Source organism: Harmonia axyridis, chromosome 1, assembly GCF_914767665.1.
Source record: "Harmonia axyridis chromosome 1, icHarAxyr1.1, whole genome shotgun sequence".
NCBI classification, from domain to species: domain Eukaryota; kingdom Metazoa; phylum Arthropoda; class Insecta; order Coleoptera; family Coccinellidae; genus Harmonia; species Harmonia axyridis.
Genome location: NC_059501.1, coordinates 59559838 through 59583478, shown reverse-complemented (window position 1 = coordinate 59583478; position 23641 = coordinate 59559838). Strand labels below are relative to the sequence as shown.

Below are 23641 nucleotides of genomic sequence, written 5' to 3'. Positions count from 1 at the left end.
ATAAATTGTGTTTGTAATTCTTGTATGGTAGCAATGAACCATAGACCTATTAGGTCTATGACATAGACCTAATACATAGACCTAATATCAAATGGACAGGCCCTTAGAGAGAAATTCTGGCATGCCGCATATGAAAGAGAGAGATGGAGCTAGATGAGTCAATGTCAAAATCATATGATCAAAACATTGAACTCACATTCAGAAAATCGCTAATTTTTCTCTCATTCTGAATTGAACACATAGTTAATTTGATTGATTCGATTTGTAAAAGTGTTGAACATTCTAATAAAAGGAATTAGCGGTAAGTATTCCGTCAAATCTTTATCGGATTTCAATAAGTTCATGAAACTTATTGAAAGGCCGATTTCATCTTGAAAATTAATCGAAAGCTCATGTTTTCCTAGAATCCATCTGCTATTACGAAATTCAAAGCACCAAAAGAACTAATTTTCAAATAATATGCCTCACACTCGTGCAGCCTTCAATTGTACAGCGAGAATAGAAAAAAGCCAAAAGTTGAAATTTCATTCGTAAGTATTTATTTCTTTTAATACCCTCTGAATTCATACATAAAGGAAATATCAGTTCACAGTTTTCCAAAGGATGACAAATTAAGGGAACAGTGGATGAAAGCTGAAGAAGAATTGATTTCAACCATTTTTCCTTGTTGAAAATATGCAGCAACCGTTTTCATCAACATGATTTATTAATATTCATGGTACAAAAACTCTGAAAAAAGATGTAATTCCTTCAGTTTTCAGTTTCTCCAATTATATGCCTGAGAGATTAAATTATGGAGATAAATGTCTTGAAGATAATATTGAAGGTACATTAATAGTTTATTTTTTATGGATGTGAAATATCTATTTATTTTCCGTCCCTTATTTTATTCATTCATATAAATAATTATTGCAAAAGAAATTGAACAGGATCAGCCAGAGACAAAACAGCAAGAGATGGGGCAACCAGAGACGGTACAACTGTTTATAATATAAAAATCCTCTGCTGCTGCCATGGAAGATTTTCCCCTCAGATTGAATACTAATATTAGAAATACTAGAAATTAGAAACCTGGGAATGAGGATTTCCAAGAATGGAACACTAGACGAAGTAATATCTGAGAGAAACATCCAAAGAAAACCAATAATCTCAATGTTAAATAGGATATTATCGATTAAAAACATAAATGTGAATAATAAGAAAAAATTTACTCAATAGTTAGGAACATAATAACATACAGCTCTGAAGTGGACAGCAGCTAGAAAATCTGAAAGGGACATGATACCAAATGATACAATAAGACATAGAATGGAAATAAGACATGATATTATTGATCTTAAGAACACACAACAGTTGGTTTGGTACAGACAAGTACATAAATACTTATGATACTAGGTGTGATTTAAACAATAATAATGTAAGTTCAATTCAAGAAAAATCAAATTTAAAGCTCAAATAGTTTGAAATTTTCAGTTTTTTAGATTGCCATACTAAAGGAGGAACATATTCTGTGCCGTGGCTTAAAAATTCATCTTTAGAGAAGCCCATTCACTGAAAGGCTGAAAATGGGTATCTTGAATTGTTATTTAGTTGAAAATTACTTTTAACGTATGAGAACAATAACTTATAACGTTATGATATGTATTTCTCAGGAAAAATGAATGTATCATAACTGATCCTTGGAGAGATAAGGAGAAGAAGACTCATAAATTCCAAGATTTGGAGGAGTTAAGAACTAAGAAGAGGTAGAGCTTAATCCTGATATTTTTCAATATCATGGATATTAAATGATTGGAAGAGTGAATATCCTCCTTAGTGGAGAGTGAGAAATCCGACTGTGAATATGTTCTTCCTCATGCGCTGATAGGCTAGAGTCGGACCATTTTTTAAATCATTTATTGTAATAATGTATTTTGAACAGCAATAAAAACTTAATGAATACAATTCTTCATAAACTCTCTTTTTTTTAATTGCCTGTGTTATCTGGAAACAATTTTTTGAAAGATTTTACTATTATCAAATTGATAAGTGACTTGAACTAAACTAGTTGGAAGTAATACAAAATTGAAGAATGAAATGTAATAGACATAACTGATTGTATTTAAACGATAAAATTGTTTGTAAAAATGATTTTTCATTCTACCATCAATAATATTTGTACTTAGAATTTTGGTTGTCGAAAGCCAAAGTAATAAAATAGAACAACACAAATAGGTGATTACTAAGCAGTATACTTTCATTTTGAATCTTTAAATGGTTATATTTAAGAATTAGTCTATATTGAATTGATTATTCCAACCAAACATTTGAAAGAATGATCATCTTCACTCAATAATAACAATATAACGATTTTCACTTGATAAAAATATATGAAAATTATTCTCATTTTAAGTTGCGATATAATAAAAAATATATTTTTTCTACTATCTTAATATTCTTAATAGAAAACTTCATTCTCGCCCCTAAAGAAGGAAGGAAAAATGTTTTCCTCCCGGCAGGAGTAGAAGTACCATTTTCCTCCCTGACTGATGAAAATGACGACCTTAAAAGTAGTAGAAAAGACTATATACATACCTAAGGAAAAAATGCTTTCCTTTCTTGGTATATAAATAATAAAAATATTATTTATTATAGCTTTTTCCATAAATTCTCAAACAAAAATTAAACTTTTGATAGTCGAAAATAGATTAATATAAGAAAGATTTCAAGCAATTCTAACCCTCGTTTACATTGCTAGAATTTCATAATATCAAAATAACAATGAGTTTCATTCAGAATAAAAGAAAAATTCAAGATTTTCCAAACGTAAGTCCAATGTTTTGGTCATATGATTTTGACATTGACTCATCTAGCTGCATCTCTCTCTTTCATATTCAGCCTGACGCGAACTCTTCGTGAAAGTCTCGTTAGGGCCTGTCCATGTGATATAAGGTCTATGACCTAATATCAAATTGTGATATAAGGTCTATGGGTCTATGGTCTATGACCATATTAACCGTCACCATATTGTTGTGCGACAATACCAACCACCCAGTGTTCCCAACGGAGAAATATTGAGTTTACTAGAAAAATACCGCTCATATCAAAAATACTATCAGCCATAGACATAATTCTTCCACTGTCTATTTCCAAAAATAGAGCAAAGCCTTCATTTATACACTCGGCCACAGTTAATTTGTATATAAAACTACCTTTCACTAATGTTTTCATTTCCAAAAGGTGAAATTTTTGCGAATAATGTCCCAAACAAGCCAATCTGGCGTAACAGCCAGAAAAGGTACTCCGGAATTTACATATAAACCACATTATAAACTTTATATTGTGGAATTTTTCTAGTAAACTCAATATTTCTCCGTTGGGAACACTGGGTAGTTGGTATTGTCGCACACCAATATGGCGACGGTGATTATGGTCAATTGGGGAACTAACAAGAGAGTGCATAAACACCACTGAATTCTTAGGTTTAGTTGTTAGGAATGGTGCATAAGATGCTAGAAGATTTAAAATGGAAATGTTAATGCACATAATAAAACCCAGATTCAAAACATTCCTTGATTCATAACTAATCAACATTACAACATATTTCATCAGATTAAAGCATTCTCAATAGAATGTATTAGCACAGATTACTACAGATGACTACAGACTACAGATTACTACAGATGTTTCTTCACTCTATGCATTTACAAAGGAAATCGTCACCGGCGTTTCGTTGACCTCGAATTCGCTCTACTCGTATTTATGAATGAGTTCGGGGTGAATCGGGGTGACCAATCAGAGAGCTAGATTGATTCTTTGGACTAATCGCAGCGATAGTTCAATTTGAATCGTGGATTTTGCGTTCGCTTAGGTTATGTTATTGAAAATAGAGAGTTATTGCAACGCACAAATAAGCGATCTTTTATTACAGGATCTCTTATTTTGACATGTACTCATGCGCATTGAGTCAGATATTAAGGATTGTTTAAATCTAAATACAGGCCTCCCTTACTTTATTTAAATACAGGCGACCAACTTTTATTTAAGGATCCTTTATTTTGACAGATATCTGTTTATGTCGAATATTTGCCGTCGTTATTCAACAAGAACTAACCTATAAATATTTGTAGCTGTTTAGGTAAACAAAGCAATGAAGTAAACTTTTTGAGAAATTTGCATTTCATTTCTTGATTTTGGGCATCTGTGGGAACCATTTCATTCGAGAAAAAAAATGTGCTCTCAATAACGAATTTTTCAAGAACTTATACGATTCTCAACGAAACATATTTAATTTGAACCTACTAAAAGAATTAAAAATAATACTGATAAATCCTGAATTTTATTAGAAATAAGAATTTTCCTATACCTATGTGTAATGTAGTATTGTTAAAGCATAGTACAAGGAAAGGATAGTAAGCCAGTGTAGTGCTTTTTTCGATTTTGTTGATGTTGAGCGCATTCCTTATACTATGGTTAAAGAATGCTACTGCATACTGAATATTATTTTTTTTATATTGAATATAAATAATTCATTCTGTAATATGGACACACCAATGGGATTGTTTTGGAAGAAAAATAATAAATTTGTTACCTAAGTACTTTTTTATATATTGAATCAACATAGCATAAAAAAAGCAAATAACAATGCAGAACCAAATTAATTATCAGTAATGCTATTATAAAATTATACGTTAAGTACACTTTTTTCAAAATTATTGTAGGAAAAAGTACAAAAATACATAATTCTGTTAAACAAAATAATCTTCCAATACTGGTGGTTTCACATAAAAAGAAATACTTGATTGACTTCCATTCAAACTTGATGATACTTCGTCAACAAATTTCTCTAATAGTTTCATCGATAAAACCCCAGTAGTTTGGTACAGCTCCTCCCATATTACGAATTGGTAGACTAAAAACGAATTAAGGTAATATAATATATAATAATTTAAGTTTAATTCAGCTAATAGCTTACCTGTACATATAGCTGATAACTATTTCTATAAAGCCACTTATGTGCATTCAAATTATCTTAGAAGTGTCCATGATTTTCCACAATGAAGATTGCAGTTATAAAAATAAACTTCGATAATGATTGCGATACTTGTAGTAAAAATTTTCCAAGTCAACTAGTCGATTTGTTTGAATTGGTTTTGATATATTTTCTACACCAACTGTATCTATTATGAAAAATCAATTCCTCAATAATGGTCCCAGCTAAAATTGCTAACGCTATTTGTTCTTTCATTTTCGATTTTGAACTTTTACCAAATGAATTATTTTATTTATCAGAATACAAAATAAAGGTGACAAAATATAAATATGTCAAATTTAAAGATCTGTCACTTTACTGACTTTCGTTAAAAGCACCTTGCAATAGTTCACTTTTAACGTCCACGATAGAGGATCCTTTATTACAGGATCCTTTAATAAAAGATCGCTTATTTGTGCGTTGCAATAACTCTCTATTGACGGTTCTAAGAAAATAAATTTTATTTTGTTCTTGCTTGATTCAAAATATTAATCGCAAATAATTCTACATTCAAATATTTCTCTCAGATTACTTAGTCTGTGGTTCCACAACTGTTGTGTCTGCTGAACGCGCCCAATGTAGGATCGCTGCTCGAGCTCTCCATGCATAGTCTGCCGTAAACAGAGGAGTCATTCATCAGTAAGACGAAAAAGATTTTTTGAATCTCAGAGATACCAAGCAACCCTTAGAACATTAATAAGATTCTAAGAAGCAACCAATAGACGTTTTTTTTTAGAATCATGCTAGTATTCCAAGGAATTTCATTATGATACATACTTTCACACTCAGTTATTATAGTGTATTGTTAGAAGTGTGGTGTAATTTTTAATTCTTGAGGTTTACCTTTTTAAAGCTCTCAGAAATACTCTTGTTTTTTGAAAGTGTCTAAAATGAAATGTTAAGTATGTGCTTTTCATTTAGGAAAATTATGAGGAATCCATATTAGTTTTTATTAGATATATTGCAATCTCTATCATTGATTTGATTGCAACATTTCAAATTAATTATCAATTGTGCAGTGTTCCTCATCAGAGTTAGTAGCAGGCTCAATGAAAATCTATACCAATTTGAATCAGTATTGAATAGAAATTGATTTTTAATATATGCTGTTTTGTTTAGTATCTATACCTTTTCAACTTCAAATTGAGACTAATCACATTCAATTTGAGATTAAACAACTTCAAAATGAGAATAAACAACTTCAAAATGGTTAGCACAATCAAATTGGGAATAAACACCTTCAAAATGAGAATAAACAACTTCAAAATGGTTAACACAATCAAATTAGGAATAAACACATTCCAATTGGCACTAAACAATTTCATATTGGGAAATGACATAAAAATTTCAATTTGATACCTACTTCAAAAGTATTGTAGTATATATTATAGGTATTAAGAATGGAGATTGTAAACTTTTGTATTGAGATTAAATAACTCCAAATGAGAAAGAAATGTATTGAATATTATGGGTAGAACTCAAAGTTCTAATTAACATAATTAACTTAATCTTACGCTAATAATATGAAAAAATTTTTCGAAAAATATGGAAATCAGTACCGAAAATTTTTTCTTATATACATATATTTTATAATAAAAAAATTACACAACCATATCGACTAAGTTCAAAACATCCGGAAAATATCTCTGTATGTGCGCTACATATCTCGCACAGTTATTGATATTTATTATGTTTATATTATCACGCAAAATAATTTCCAATTCACTCAAGCGATACTGGTTTTGAGGAAGATTTGTCCTTTCTTCGCCAGCCAAAATCTGTTGCAACCTTAGAGACATTGCTCTTTTAACTGCAGCTTTGAAACTTGACCATGCAAATTCTATAGGGTTTAGCATTGGACTATAAGGACTGAGCCTGAGAAGAAGATGGTCTTGAAATTCTGGTTCCTGGAAGACCTCTTCTAAGCCTGCATGGCAAGGAGCATTATCAACTACTAATACAACACGAGTTTGATGAATATTATAAGCAGCTCGTAAGCAGTTTCGCACGAATTCTTTTGCTTCTTCCCTTCTGAATGCACCCCTTCTTATTTCATGATGTATCAATCCCATGTTTCCTATACATCCAATGACATGAACATTAGCCCCACGACTGCCTGCTGAAATGTATCGACATCTGGTCCCTTTCTTAGATCGCCCTTGCCGTCGTGATATAAACAAATTAAAATTTGTTTCATCAAGATATGTTACTGGTATATTTTCTGATTGATAATTTAGAAGCTGTTGTACATATTCTTTTCTTCGTAGTTTTGTTTCACCACTATTCAATCTTTCAGGTTCTCTGCGTACATCTTTCAAAGTGTACAGCAATCCATCCAAATGTTTCCGCAAACACTCAGACGATACAATAATTTGGTGATCTGTTAGAAACTTTTGTCTGAGTTCTTTCAGCGTGATTTTATTATTTTCCTCCACATATTGCACTATAAATTCGCGATGTTCTTCTGTAATTTTTGTTCTCCTTTTTCCTCCACGTTGCATGGGTATTCTATCCTGATTTTTCAACCAGCGGTAAGCCGTCGAACGCTTCACTCCAATATTATTGGCCAATTCTCTCCAATCTCCATTATTATTATAAACTGCACAAATCTGCTTTTTGATATTCGCTGCTTCTGTTTGTTTGATATAACTTGGCATATTGATATTATGTATATATATATAGAGCACTTATAAATTATCTGACCGGTACCTATATTATTTGACAATTCCTTTGAAGTATCAAATTTAAATATAAATGTCATTTCTCAATTTGAAATTGTTTAGTCCCAATTTGAATGTGTTTATTCCCAATTTGATTGTGTTAACCATTTTGAAGTTGTTTATTCTCATTTTGAATGTGTTTATTCCCAATTTAAATGTGATTAGTCCCAATTTGGAGTTGAAAAGGTATAGTTGTAGATCTGTTGTGCATTTAGATATTGATTGAAAAATTCGATGAACCTGAATGTGTTATGTATGTTTTCGAAAGAAATATTTGTCAGAAAAAAATCATTAAATATGCTAAGAAATACAACACTAATGAATGAATCCTATTTATTTGCTTTTTTTATTTGATACAATATTACAAGTATGTATATATAGTTTTTACTGCTTCAATTGTTCTTCTACTTCATTGATCAATTCAGTTGACACCATCTCTCATGAGCCATGAAACAAATAAAATATTGAGTGGAACAAAATATTGTTCAATATCACTTTCTAGTCGCCATTTGAGACTTCTGAATATAAAATCATTTAAACCAGTTCCTTTCTGAATATTCTCTGTCATTCTTCTCAATGTAGATACTGATGGAAAATTATATATGGCAACCATTCTTTTATAAATTTTAGGCACTGAATAATATAATGAAAGGGCATGCTGTTTAAATTCCTTGGTATATCTTCTTCCTTTTAGATTTTTATCATTGAGATCACTGATTATTTTGGCTATATTTCCAAAAATATTTGGCAGATGAATATCACCAGCCTTTTTGAATTTGTCTTTAGATAGTTGTGTCTTGCAGGGGTCTATTTCCTGAATAGACTGTTCGAGGTTGAATGTCTTTAATTTCATTTTCCTTTGACTGAAAAATAAGGTTTTTTTTGGCTATATATTCTCCAAATTCAACTATATTACCTCAATTAGATGCCTCAACTTTCTTTTTCTTGGTGTTTGGTGAGATAATTCTTTAGTTGTTTGAGTTTCTATATGTGCAACTCGTTTTCCTTCGGTTCCGTATATCTTCTGTTTGGGTTTGAACATCTATTCCACTTGGTTTTTGGAACAGATTCAATGTTGGAATTGTATTTTTCGATAAATGGTGATTTGTCACTAGGTTGGCATCAAAGTGGATACTGCAGATTCTGTTATTTGAATATAACAGCATCTTTGTTCATTATTATGTCATCACTACAAGCCAATTTCCATTGCATCACTCGATCCTTATAAACTGGATTAGGAAATCTGAAGAATCTTATGGAATTCGTAGAAATCCCTTGATATCTTGCACTACTACAATTTTTAACAGAACACTTCGTACATATTTTACCTTGACCGGCTTCCATATTCACTAATTCCAAATATATTATAAATAATAAAATATTTACTTCCTTTGTTGTTTTAATTCAAAGAAATATATTTAATGTTTTTAAAAAAACAGGTATTTTGAATACTTTGATAAATTTTGCTTGGTATTCAATATTCAAAGAGAATAGGAGTTGAATATAAGCAGTCAGGTGAATTCAAAAATTGGAATGGGATAATCTGACAAATCACATGCGTTTTGAATCTTTTAGAAAGAGTGGGAAGTTCGGTTATCCTTAAGCGCGTTCGGCAATAGCATCCGAGAGCGGACTGATATTTTATCCACGTGACCACAGATATGTCGGATTTTACAGATTTATCTGTAATAAACGAACGGTACAGAGCTTCCTGAGCTTCAGCTGTTATGTCAGTTCTTTGATATTCGCATGTGGCGCCCTTTGTGGCTAAATGAAATGAAATCATTAGTAAAACATAATCAATATTCATAATATACACTTTTACTGTCTTGCCTGCTGAAGAGGCGTTAGAAATTTATGCTTTTTTTAACTATACTAAGAAGTTTTGAGTTGATGTTGTTTTCAATATTGAAAAATAGGGAAAAATTCTGAAGGTATGGACTTTAATATTATCAATTATTTACTGCAAGAAATTCACAAATTCATTGCTATGTAGTTGGTTGCCACAATTCATATTACAATAAGAAAAAGTAGCTCGAGAAAGAAGGAAAGATATGGTGATATGGATTATTAGTGTGAGAAGAGTTTGATAAGAATATTTTAGAAATGATAGCAAATATCTCTCATCTAAAACTTATTGTAGTGCTGATCATATTTTGAGAGAAATGGAAACCTGAAGTATTCCATAAAATATGAATATGAATTATTCAGGAATTTGGACCAAATTCCTGAATAAATTCGTTTTATTATTAGTTTAAATTATGTACGTTTATCTAATTTCATTCTACTTATTTCAGAAGTATAAAAAAACGGATACCTAATTCCTCTACAAAAATGAAAAGATATAAAAAGAAAAATGGTCTGATCTAGTAGAAAGTATATTTCCAAGGAGGAATCACTTCTAAAATCTCCATTCGTTTTACGAAGACAAAAATGTTTCAATGGAAGTTTAAGAAGGAAAAAAGGAATTTTCATGTCAAATTGATCCAAGTGATTTGGAAGATGATATCTTTTTATTTTCATCAGTAATTTAATGGACTATGGTGCCAAGGGAATGTATGATGGGATAACTTATACTGCCATAGGATAAATAAATGATATGTAAAATCAATGCAGTATTTGATAATAATAATAATTTATTTGCACACAAGAAATTCATAAAAACATACGCCATCAAAAGTTTACATGGCTTGTCAATCAAAAAATCTTAAACTATAAATGAGTAGTATTGAAAGTCATTGTAATGAAAACATGAATATGTTTGTAGTTACAAATTATCAAATAATATTTACAAAAATGATTCCTAAATAAATCACTCAACCTGTAAATTTTATGATCCAATAGTAAATCCTTTACTCTCTTACTAATAACAACTGGACTCAAATTTTTCAATAGTCTGGAAGTTATAACATGTATACCTTCAGACATGTATGATTCGGAACTTTTCTTATTCTGGATGGTCTTATTACAGCATAATTAAGCCTTGGAAAAATATCTTTCTAATTGAAAAATTTAAACTTTCATGCTACACAATGTGTAAAGCATATTTTTAAAATAAATCATTTGAAGTTTTAAGAATTATTTTTTTGTGAATTCTTCATCAAATGGCTCACTATCAGTTTTGGATGTCTTATCACCAGATGAGAACACTATAGAGTCGCAATTTTTCAAATTCATAATTGCCATACTTAATCAGACTCCAGCATAATGTTTATTTATTCTTTCAAATTAGCTGGCGTTTCCTCTTCTCAAATATTGGCAATGGTGCTCAGTATTTTCAGCAGAAATAATTCGACCTGAAATTATAAACAATTATAAAAATAATCTCTTTAACTTACTAGAAACTTACCAATGAATAGACATTTGATTTCCAATAATTTCACTGACTCCCCTTTCTTGAAAATAACACCATTCAGAAAAGCAACAAGCCTCGGGTCCAACTGACAAACTTCAAGTCCTTTTCCTGAATATGGTATTTTTTTCTCTGAAACTTTCGTATGATAATAAACTATTAGCTGACACAAATATAGATATAGTACCTTGAATACACTGATCTGGCTTTATATTCCCAATTGATTCCATGCTGGGTATATTTATTGCTGAACAGGACATTTATAAATACTTCTGGGACACTGATGTCCCAGTCGATACCCTTGAACGAGTTAATTTCTTCTGCTTCATCCATTACATAATTTCGATATAATAAGGTGGAAAATTCACTGAAGTCTGTCTCATTTATTTAGAAGTAATGAAACCAGTCCACTTCATATATTGTAAACATAGTCAGCTTTTTTAAAAGCTTGGCCTTTTTCTTCATATCCCTAGCTTGAATGTCCATCGCTCTTCTGAATAAACTGAACATGCACAACGCTTTATACAATAACACGAAAAAATTATGTCCCCAAAGTCTTACTAATGATATTGTCCAAAGTCACCACCAGATATCTCATTCCAAAAATATACACACTGCCTATTCATTTGTTATCTGCATTCCATACCCATAATTTTATTTAAAATCCAATTATAGAATTATAACAAGTTAGGTATTGAAATTTTTCAATACAAACTACGACGAAATGTTAATTTTTATAAATAAACAAACATCAAAGACAGATAAAATCCAATAATCCATAGACAAAGGTAAACTCTGTGGATAAAATCCCTTTGCTAGCTCGAAAACGTCCGACGAAAAAGATCGACATCCGATTGCTCAGATATATTTGCCGAACGCTCCAGATGTGTATTCCCCTCAATCTGGATGTAATAAACGAACGGTTGCGACAAGTCCGAGCGGTCCGAGGTAATAACCGAACGCGCTTTTTGTCATTTTTTACTACAGTAGTTCATAGTGAAACTCAAGGTCAACGAAACGCCGTGCATAAAAACGGCAGAGTGAATTGTCTGTTAGTCTGTGCTACAGATTACTAGTCTGTGGTTTCACTCGATGCATTTGCGAAGGAAATCGTCACCGGCGTTTCGTTGACCTCGAATTCGCTCTACTCGTATTTATGAATGAGTTCGGGGTGAATCGGGGTGACCAATCAGGGAGCTAGATTGATTCTTTCGACTAATCGCAGCGATAGTTCAATTTGAATCGTGGATTTTGGGTTCGCTTAGGTTATGTTATTGAAAATGACGGTTCTAAGAAAATGAATTTTATTTTGTTCTTGCTTGATTTAAAATATTAATCGCAAATAATACTACATTCAAATATTTCTCTCAATGTAGGATCGATGCTCGAGCTCTCCTTGCAATCATAGTCTGCCGTAAACAGAGGAGTCATTCATCAGTAAGACGAAAAAGATTTTTTGAATCTCAGAAATACCAAGCAACCAAGCAAAATTTAGCTTGGTATTCAATATTCAAAGAGAATAGGAGTTGAATATAAGCAGTCGGGTGAATTCAAAAATTTGAATGGGATAATCTGACAAATCACATGCGTTTTGAACCTTTTAGAAAGAGTGGGAAGTTCGGTTATCTTTGTCATTTTTTACTACAGTAGTTCATAGTGAAATTCAAGGTCAACGAAACGCCGTGCCTAAAAACCACAGAATACTAAATATATAAGAAGTGCTAACGCCGTGTTAAATCAAGGCAACAATTTTGTCCGCCATCACTAAGTGTTATATGGCGGGAAAATTTGAATATGAAGGTATGACAATTCATTGAAATTGTTGGAATATTGTTAGTATTTATTTTAGGTTATGTTGTTATAATTTCGAATTAAAACAGAAAAATATCATTGAAAAGTTTTATTTATCAAAGGAAATTTACATATTTGCTTAAAATAATAATTATTTATAAAAATTAATACATAATATACATTATATTGGGAGATTTACACTATACCTGACTGAAAAAAAATTCCTATTTATATCTACTTTATAAAATTATATCTGATGAACAATTGAATTGATACATTTCTGAAGCTATATTCAAATTTCTACACATACATGAAAGATAAAAATCTTCAGTTGGTTTAATCTATCTTCCTGCATTACAGTGCTCATTTCGTAATTCACTTTAATTATCACAGGTCTTCTTTGGTACTTCATTTTCAGCTCTTTTGGAGGTTGTAGGTGGATATGAAGAAAAAAAGATTATAAATAGCGATCAATTAGTAGGTAATTCATTTTAATTTGATATGATAATTCTGGATCACGTAGATGGTTATTGTTAGAATCATTAATATTTTCCATACAAGAAACATTTGGGGAAGTTCTACAATCATAGGGCTGATGATTATAAATTTGATACTTCAGTAAATGCCGAGGAACAGAATTTAACTTTAATATAGTTGATTCTGAAGGATTATTATAATCACAAAGTAAGGATCTCAGATATATTAGAGCATTGAAATACAATATGAGGAAAAACCCGGTCTTATTTTGTTCTAAATTTATTTTCTCATGGATTACCTGACCTTACCTTACCTGAAACCTAAAACAGAACTTGTAATAAATAAGTGACAATAAAAACTACTTTATCTGTTCATTGCCACCATACAAGATTTACAAATACAAACACAATTTATTGTTGGTTATAAAATCATATTGAAAAACTCGAACGCTGATTGGCTTATTATGAGAATAAAATTTTTACATCGTGATATGTATGCATGATGTATACCGTGTATTCTGAGTGTATGTGACGTCACATCTGTTGCCAATGCTAGCACTAGCGGTTTCACCCCCCTGCTAAAAACGGCGGAGTGAATTGTCTGGTTAGTCTGTGGTATTAGCCTGTGAAAGCAATATGCCTCAGAGCTTAGGGTCTCTGAGTAACTTATGGAAACCATATTCATTCATTCATTGTTCATCTGTCGATGTGTATGTAGCTCATCCGGGGTAGCTCCGCATTCACGATAATTTTAACGTTATAATTTTGTCAGAATAAATACTGTGTAAAGTAAATTGTATTTTTCTAGAGTTGTTTGGTTGGAAATAAGGAGAAATGTCCATCCACTAAAACATTTATTTGAAACCATCAAATTATTTCTGAAACCTTGTTGATACCAATTGTGATAAGTATTTTCTCTGATTCTGTGGTTATTCCGTTCATTCTTCCACATCTTGTAGAACAAAATCGTGCGAGAATATATCAGAAACGCACAGTTTTCATGGTTATATTTTATTATTCTATGTTGGTACTCCGAACTTTCCGCCACGGCTTCATCTGTCAATTCAAAAATTTGCCTTAAAGAAATCAGTTCTGCCAACCAACATTTTTCAATGCAAAAATCACTAAATGATATTTATGGAAATATTTCATTAATTTCAATGAAAATGCAATGAATTAGAGAAAATAATGTATAATACTCGTACAGAAGGCTCATTCTACCACTCGTTCATTCCAAAACTCGCCACTTCGTGGCTCGTTTTTGAATTTTGAACTCGTGGAAGAATATCAATGCCTTCTGCACTTGTATTATAAATAACTATTCTCGATTGTTTATAACCTTTTTCGTTGAGATGCGTGAAAATGCCTGATTTGTGTAACGGCGAGCTGCGTATTGAATTTTCACTGTGATTTCAACTCCCGCTCCCTTCCATTAAACCGGTTTTTCTGTCGCGCTTGATGCGAGATAATAATTCACAGATACAACATAATGAACGAAAATTCAACTTATCTGTATACAGGGTGGTCGAGCTGACTCCCTGATTTTTGAATTCAATGAAAAGAAATTCCAATTTCCAACATACTGAAATTCGTTTTCTTTTTTTTCTCTAAGATAATAATTAGTAAATTTCAAATACCTGCTAAAGGAACGAAAACTCCAAAGGGTGATATTGATGAGCTCAATTCTCGTGTTAACAAGATGGAGGAAGCACTTCAATCTGAACTGAGGGTGCTGAGACATGAAGTCACTACTATGCTGAAGAATTCTAGCAGAGACTCTTCTGTTCCTGCTTCTGATTGTATAGCTCAGGTGATGAATAAAATAAATGGATTCGAAAATACTATGAAAGACAATTTGAACACCCTTAAAAAACACATTGAGGCGATAAATTCTCAAATGGAGCATGAAAGGCAAGAGAAATATAAGAGTCAATTAATTCTCCACGGTATCAAGGAAGAAGAAAAGGAAAATTTATATGATGAGGTGATTGGGATTGTAAACAATAAAATCCTCAAAAACTCCGCCTATCAGTTGACAGCAGATGACCTGCATGTTTGTTATCGAGCAGGAGGAAGAAGTAAAAACCGAGGGAATTCCCCACCTGTCACAATTCATTTTATTCATAGATGGAAACGTGATATTGTTTTTAACAAAAAACGCAATCTAAAGGGCTCTGGTGTTGTGGTTAGTGAAAGACTTCTTCCAAGTAAACTTGATCTGTTTAAGAAAGTACGTGCTAAATATGGTTCATCACCTTGTTGGACTTCTAGAGGTAACATTTTCATTTTATATAATGATGAAGTGAGAAAAATTATGTCTGAGAACGATTTAAGTGGAATGTAAGTTTCTGATATAAATATTATTATTTGTGATGCGGAGCAGCTCTGATGTCTTAATTTTTCTTTCCTGCTTTTTTGTGGTGATTCTGCTCTTTTTACTTCGCTATTTAATTTTGTTTTCACTCAAATATTGACACATTTACTATTACTATAACTGCTTTAGCCCACTCTCTGTTGATTTGGCATATATCACTTTTTTATATTTTTCACATAAAAACTTAATTTTTTTTATTGTTTCTTTGCTGTCAATAAAGTTAGTTGACTCAATTTATAGATGTGTTCATCAGTATAAATTATGGATCAGAAGAAGAAAGCTTTGCTGAATGTTGCCCATCTCAATGTACGCTCTCTAATTTCACATTTTGATGATATTAGAGATATTATCATAACTAATGACTTAGATGTTTTCTGCCTGAGTGAAACATGGCTAAGTGATCGAACTCCTAGTGCACTTCTTGCTATTGATGGCTTTAAGTTTATTCGTTCTGATAGAGGTAGTCGGGGCGGAGGAGTCGGAATTTATTTAAAAAATAATATACATTTTAAGCTATTGAAATTTAATGTTGAGATTGAGCAGATTGTGTTGATTTTAGAATTTGGAAGTTTGAGAGTAGTCGTCTGTACTATATACAGGCCTCCATCATATGATTATAAACTTCTCATGGATAGATTTGAATCATTAATCTCAGAGATGATGTCTACAGATTACGTACTTTGCTTAGGGGATTTCAATATTAATTTTTTAGATAAAACGAAGGTTGAAATAAAATTGTTAATGGGGGTTTTAGAAAGTTTTGGCCTTGTTCAATTGGTAGAGGAGGCTACAAGGACCACAATGAACTCCACTATACTAATTGATTATATACTCACATCTGCTCCCGATTCCGTGCAAAAATGTGCTGTTTTGCCAGTTCCTCAGATTAGCGATCATGATCTTGTACATTGCATATTTAATTTGCCATCTCGAAAGCCTGGTTCAATTTTTAAGACTTCTAGGGAGTGGGTATAATTAATCATAAGAATACGGATCTTAACTTAACATTTGGTAATGTTGATCGTGTGAATGAACATTTCTTGAATTCAGTGCCCGACCAGTCCCCTGATAATGATCTTTTGTCTTTTTATGCCAACCAAAATAACTGCATTGTTACTAGTAATTTCAAATTCTGTACTGTTGATGAGGTTGAAGTTTTGGAATCTATAAAGTCTATTAAGAGTAGATCAATTGGTCATGATGGAATAAATATATTGACCCTCCAATTATGTGTTCCCCACATTCTTCCCCATATTATAAATTTTTGCCTTCTACATTCTGTTTTTCCAAAGCAATGGAAAAAAGCCGTTGTTATATCTGTACCAAAAGTACCTAATCCTAAAGACTTGAACAATTTGCGACCTATAAGTATTTTACCTACCTTGTCAAAAATCTTAGAAAAAATTATATGTAAACAAATTTGGTCCCATTTGAATTCTAATAAAATTATTCCGCCAACACAATCAGGATTCCGGAAAAATCACAGCTGCACTACGGCTCTGTTACATATCACTGATGATATTATTAGGGCAACGGATCAGGGTAAACTTACTTTGCTCACACTTTTGGATTATTCAAAAGCATTTGACTGTCTCAACCACAAACTGTTTGAGGCCATATTAGTACATCTTGGCTTTAGTCAAGATTCTATTCTTCTTCTCTCTTCTTATCTTACTGAACGGTTTCAGGCGGTTTTTTATGATGGTAGGATGTCATCTTTTCTTGGAATATGGCGGGGAGTACCGCAAGGGTCAATTTTAGGGCCTATTTTTTTATTATGTATATTTCTCAGTTTGTAAAGTTCATTTTATCTTGTTCGATGCACAATTATGCAGATGATAGTCAGCTGTATATCTCTTTCTTTTCGAATGAGTCTGCTCAGGCTATAGCCGCATTGAATTTAGACTTGAATATTATCTATGATATATCCACTAAGCATTGTTTGCAGTTAAATAAAAATAAGACTGTTGCCATGTTATTCGGTCGGAGAGGTGACAGAATAAAATTTTTAGAAGACGGTAATGCCATTAAAGTCGGGTCTGATGTTGTTAGGATGTGTGACAAAGTTAAAAATTTGGGAGTTTGGATAGATGTTGACTTGCGTTTCACAGACCATGTATCTGCCTGTTTACAAAAGGCCTATGGCATGTTGAGGGTTCTTTATAGAAACAGAAAAGCATTATCCCAAAAAGTCAAAGTATTGCTATGTGAATCGGTAGTTCTGTCTCACCTTAATTATTCCGATTGTGTTTACGATCCTGTCTGAACTTTTCTGATGAGCAACGGATACAGAGACTACAGAACTCTTGTCTGCGCCTGATCTTCGGGATCAGAAAATTTGAGAGAATAAGTCATACCTTACGCGTTGTCGATTGGCTCAACATGGAAAGAAGATCTCTTCATGCTTCATTATTGTTCATGAAATTATTAATCAACCGAACTCCTCCGTACCTATATAATAAAATAACATATCGTTCTGATGTCCATAATTTGAACATACGTTTTAAAGGTACCCTTACACCGCCTGGATTTACAACACAATTATTTCGTAGATATTTTTCATATTATGTCACGCTTTGTATAAATAGTTTATCTGTGGACATCAGAGGAGTTAGTAATATAAAATGTCTACGGGCTTTAATATTCAGCGAGCTTAAGAATGAGCAGATGGCTATTCTATCTGATTGATATTTATGTGGATATACAGAGAGGGCCATTGAAAACGAAACAGCGGCTCTGTAAGTCGGCAGAACCGAGTTATATAAAAACGCTCGGACACGTCAACAACATTTTCGAGGGGGACATCGTTCGCGATGTAATTCACCCGAAATACATTCCATCCCTCGGAGCTGTGACCGCCACCCCTAAATTTTTAAATGGCACCATATGGCAAGTGATACCTCATTTGAAAGGTAGTTTCCTTCTCAATATCAAACAACAAAAATAAATTAATTCTATCGATTCGTTTTCGAGATATAGGAACTTGAAGTTGGGAAATAACTTTTTATTCACTCAATCAATAAAAATGAGATCTAACATTGCAACTATTTAAAGATAATTATCATTGTCAAGGAATTAAATGATCTAACTGTTTACCAACAAATAGCATGCAAGTCCGTTTCAAATTTTTATTTCATCCTCGATTATTTGATCGAAAAAATGTTAAGGTTTAGTGAGAATCGATAAGAAGACGTTTTCTCGAATTCGACTTGTAGGGAATCTATCGATTGCGTTGTGAATGGCAAATAGAAAACAGCCTGAATGCCCATAAAACTCGGCATTTCAGGGAGAATAATTCAACAGAGTTCAGAACATTCTACAAGAAACTACGACTTCCACAGATGTTCCACACTTGCACCGACAACGAGAAGATTGAAGAATATCACATCTGTTCCTGACCGGCGAAAAACTACCTGCGACCGAGCCACAACGACCCAAGCGTCCAGCGACCCTAAGAATCTAGACAAATACTCATCTTCTTCAAACTCTTTTAGTGGGTTGAAATAAATCGAATACGTATTTTTTTATCCCGTTCTTTTATTTCCCTAAATTCCTTGGCAGTGAACTACTTGATAGTCACCGTATAAGGACCACAACCCACAGACTCAAATGCACGTACAACAAAAACATGTATGATATAATTTTTTTCGCCAAATCGCAAGTGTGGACGTCAGTGTCAAACAGATCGTTGATTAAACGACATTGGAGTGAATTACTTGATTAAAGCTGCTGAATTCTTTCCTCAATAATGGTGTATACGATCGCGGAAGGAGTTGAAATAATAACAATTTTTTTTAAGAATGCGGTAACCGTACAGCTAATTTGTTCAATGAAACGCATCCAGATAAACTTGTTGCTAGAAAATACGTTTTAGAATTAGTGCAACAATTTCGTCAAACTGGGTCGGTAGCCAACAAGAAACGAGACCCAGAACGTGAATTTCCGGTGAGAAATGAACCTGTTGAAGTTGCACTTTTAGGACAAGTTCATGCAGACCCAACATTGAGCACAAGGAAATTGGCTAGTGTTACCAATATCAGTAGAACCAGTATCCGCTGAGTCCTGAAACATCATAAATTCTACCCCTACAAAATACATTTGGTACACCAATTGAATGAAGATGATTTCGATAGGCGACAGGAATTTTGTGAAATTATGACTACGAAAATAGATGCTGATGAGAATTTCCTTTTCAAAATCTGCTTTTCTAATGAGTCTACATTCTTTTTGAATTCGACTGTGAATCGTCATAATTGTCGTTATTGGTCAGATGCTAATACACATGTTTTCCACGAAGTCCATACTCAAACTTCCCAAAAACTCAATATCTGGGCCGGTATTTTTGGGGACCGTTTGATTGGACCAGTATTTCTCGACGGTAACCTGACAGGAGAAACTTATTTGGAATTATTGAATCAATTTGTTTATCCACAATTAGTAGACATCATTGAAAATGACGATCGTTACCATGAAGACCACTTGAAATTTCAACAAGACGGGGCACCTCCACATTATGCACAGCCTGTTTTAGATAGAATGTTTCCTGGGAGTTGGATTGGAAGAAAAGGCGCTATAGAATGGCCAGCCAGATCTCCAGATTTAACCCCACTCGACTTTTTCCTGTGGGGTCACTTGAAAAACAAAATCTATGCAACCGAACCAGAATCTTTGGAAAATTTACGACGTAGAATTATTGAAGAATGCCGTCGAATAACGCCGGAAATGCTACGAAATGTGAGGTCTCATTTTGAACAGAACTTGTACTATTGTATGGAAATGGGTGGTAGACAGTTTGAACATTCATTTCATTGACAATGATAATTATCTTTAAACAGTTGCAATGTTAGATCTTATTTTTATTGATTGAGTGAATAAAAAGTTATTTCCCAACTTCAAGTTCCTATATCTCGAAAACGAATCGATAAAATTAATTTATTTTTGATATTAAGAAGGAAACTACCTTTGAAATGAGGTATCACTTGCCATATGGTGCCATTTAAAAATTTAGGGGTGGCGGTCACAGCTCCGAGGGATGGAATGTATTTCGGGTTGTTGACATGTCCGAGCGTTTTTATATAACTCGGTTCTGCCGACTTACAGAGCCGCTGTTTCGTTTTCAATGGCCCACTCTGTATATTTGTACTTATGGGTGTGCATATATTTTGATTTTTCATACAATTGTAATATGATTTTATTTCAAGTTAGGTCATGTTTTGGGTGGTTAAGATATTTTTTAGGGTTTGGTATGAGCTTAGTTGTTACGTTACGATGAGTTTTTTTTCTATTTTTTTTTGTCAATGAATCAGAGGGTTAGATTGAACAGTACGCTCAATGCAGTGTGCTGGATCTCGCCCTTTCAATTATTTCTATTGATGTAAGAGTTTTGTTATTATTTATCACTAATTTAATTGAATAAAGACCTTTATTATTATTATTATATTTGAAGAAATCCATATCTTTCAAACCGGCCCGACATCTATTGCATCAATAAGTAAATCGAAAAAAATCCGCTAGGCTCAAAAACCCCGCAAGTCGGATAAAAATCCACCGATTAGCAACACTGGTATCCTAATAGCACTTACTATTTCCTCAGTCTATTTCTCAAAATATTTGGGCTACTTCTTCTGAAGACAACATATATAAAATTTTAAAAATATCATACATTTTCTTTTGTATTTTTATTTATTACAAATTTTGAATTCCCTAAAATCCAGTTAAACTTGTAGCTACATTAAATCGAATGTAAATTCAATTATCTATAATATTATTGATATAATATCAATCATAAAAACTCAGAAATAGAAATTAAAAAATATTTTCTTTTAGATAACACTCAATGAAATTCACCTTCTTCTGGAAGAAATTTCAGATATCATGAAAATCTGTAACATACAGTTCCTAAATGTGAATCGTTTAGCTGTTTCAATACAATTCTGATCCGAATATCTCAATATTTTTCTTTAAAAAAAATTAAATGTGCATTATTCCCAGTCATATTAAGCTATTTCAATACTATTTTCATCTGAATACCTCAATATTTCTCATTAAAAACGCCTTATTCCCATAGCCATTTCAACAATCAAGTCATGCAAAAAACTCAGTATTTCTTCAAAAAAATTAAAAACGCGTTTTTCTCATAGTATATTCGCATGTGTTGCCATTAATTCAATGACTCCATCCTTCCCAACACCTCTCTTTCTTTGATAGTCTGCAAAGCGATGCAAGTAGAAGCCACATGAGGGCCAGTCCATGTTGTTATAGGTCTATAGAAGAATCTGATCGCAGGTTAATATTCATCTTGGGAAATTCTTCATTCTATTGAAACTGAGTGAGAAATGAGGTAAGGGTATGCAATTCCATATTTATTTATTACTAATTAATTAAAAACATTGTATTTTACGAGAGTTTATTTACTGTATATTGTTTACATAAGAAATCTACTAAAATAACTCATAAAATGGAAATTATTTCTTAAAAAAATTATGAAACTAGCTTGTTTTCATTTTCTTCTTGAGAAGACATACCGCCTGCTTCCTCTGGTCTACTTCTCCCTTATAATATAATTTTTCTGTCTGTCCGCCAGTTTGTATCTCGTTATTGTTCTTAGGATCTTCATTTCAGTTGTTCGCAATACCCTCTTTGTTGTAGACATTTCGGCTATGGTCTCCGCTCCATTGATAGTTTTCATTTTGAAATATAATAATTCACTTATATTCTATATTCAAGTTAAATATCGATTTTGTAATATTAATCCTTACTAAGAAACAATTAACTACGTCACTGGAATGTTTACTGTACCTCTATTTGTCAATTTTACGGGTTTGTTGTTTTCCTACCTCACTTTATCATCTTACTGATGCAACTTATATGTCTTTTAAGAGTTTCTTACAAGCTCTAAACATACTTACAGTGACATTTATATTCTTTTTCATTCAAATGGACAGAATCCATATTAATTTTGAAGTAAACTTTCCAGTTGGCTGCATAATCACATAAGTAATTCTTTCATGTTCAAATAGACAGAATCTATATGCTTTTCGAGGTCATTTCCTGATTCTATATGCTTTTTGAGGTTATTTTTCTGATTGGCTGCATACTCATGTAAGTCACATTTATGTTCTTTTTAATTCAAATGGACAGAATTTATATGCTTTTTGAGGTCATGTTTCTGATTAGCTGCAAACTCACATAAGTGACATTTATATTCTTTCTCATTCAAATGGACAGAATCTATATGCCTTTTGAGGTGAAACTTATGCTTGGCTGCATAATCTCATAAGTGACATTTATGTTCACTTTCATTTAAATGCACAGAATCCACATGGATTTTGAAATAAACTTTCTGGCTAGCTGCATAATCACATAGGTGTTATTTATGTTCTTTTTTATTCAAATGGACAGAATCCATATGAAATTTGAGATAAACTTTCCAGGTGGCTGAATAATCACATAAGTGACATTTATGTTCTTTTTTATTCAAATGGACAGAATCTATATGCATTTTGAGGTGAAACTTATGTTTGGCTGCATAAGCACATAAGTGACATTTATGTTCTTTTTTATTCAAATGGACAGAATCTATATGCCTTTTGAGGACATGTTTCCGGTTGGCTGCATAAGCACATAAGTGACATTTATCTTCTTTTTTATTCAAATGGACAGAATCTATATGCCTTTTGAGGACATGTTTCCGGCTGGCTGCATAATCACATAAGTGACATTTATGTTCTTTTTTATTCAAATGGGCAGAATCTATAATATGCTTTTTGAGGTCATGTTTCTGATTGGCTGCAAACTCACATAAGTGACATTTATATTCTTTTTTATTCAAATGGACGAAATCTATATGCTTTTTGGGGTTATTTTTCTGATTGGCTGCAAACTCACATAAGTGACATTTATATTCTTTCTCATTCA

The 23641-nt window shown here is 32.4% G+C and overlaps 2 protein-coding genes and 2 long non-coding RNA genes across 7 annotated transcripts in view; 3 read left to right on the top strand and 1 right to left on the bottom strand.

Annotated features, from left to right (window-relative positions):
• The first annotated feature begins 76 nt into the window (after positions 1-76).
• Positions 77-1955, top strand: LOC123670742. 4 transcript variants are annotated; one of them, XR_006745982.1, is made up of 6 exons: positions 77-301; positions 405-530; positions 586-826; positions 919-1417; positions 1474-1569; positions 1653-1955. It is a non-coding gene; the product is annotated as an uncharacterized LOC123670742 (long non-coding RNA). The 4 variants fall into 4 exon arrangements; XR_006745981.1 differs by having other exon boundaries at positions 1474-1955; XR_006745980.1 differs by having other exon boundaries at positions 919-1569.
• A 4546-nt stretch (positions 1956-6501) lies between these two features.
• On the bottom strand, positions 6502-7930 carry LOC123688727. The gene has a single exon (XM_045627369.1). The coding sequence runs from the start codon at positions 7666-7668 to the stop codon at positions 6613-6615; it is 1056 nt and encodes a 351-aa protein (XP_045483325.1). The 5' UTR covers positions 7669-7930; the 3' UTR covers positions 6502-6612.
• A 1553-nt stretch (positions 7931-9483) lies between these two features.
• On the top strand, positions 9484-10559 carry LOC123688728. Its single transcript, XR_006750093.1, has 2 exons — positions 9484-9665; positions 10029-10559. It is a non-coding gene; the product is annotated as an uncharacterized LOC123688728 (long non-coding RNA).
• Positions 10560-21941: 11382 nt separating this feature from the next.
• LOC123671126 (PHAF1 protein CG7083) overlaps positions 21942-23641 on the top strand; it is a 61238-nt gene continuing 59538 nt past the window's right edge. Inside the window, exon 1 of the mRNA XM_045604816.1 lies at positions 21942-22064. The gene's annotated coding sequence lies outside the window, so the exon portion shown is untranslated. The remainder of the gene's footprint in view (positions 22065-23641) is intronic.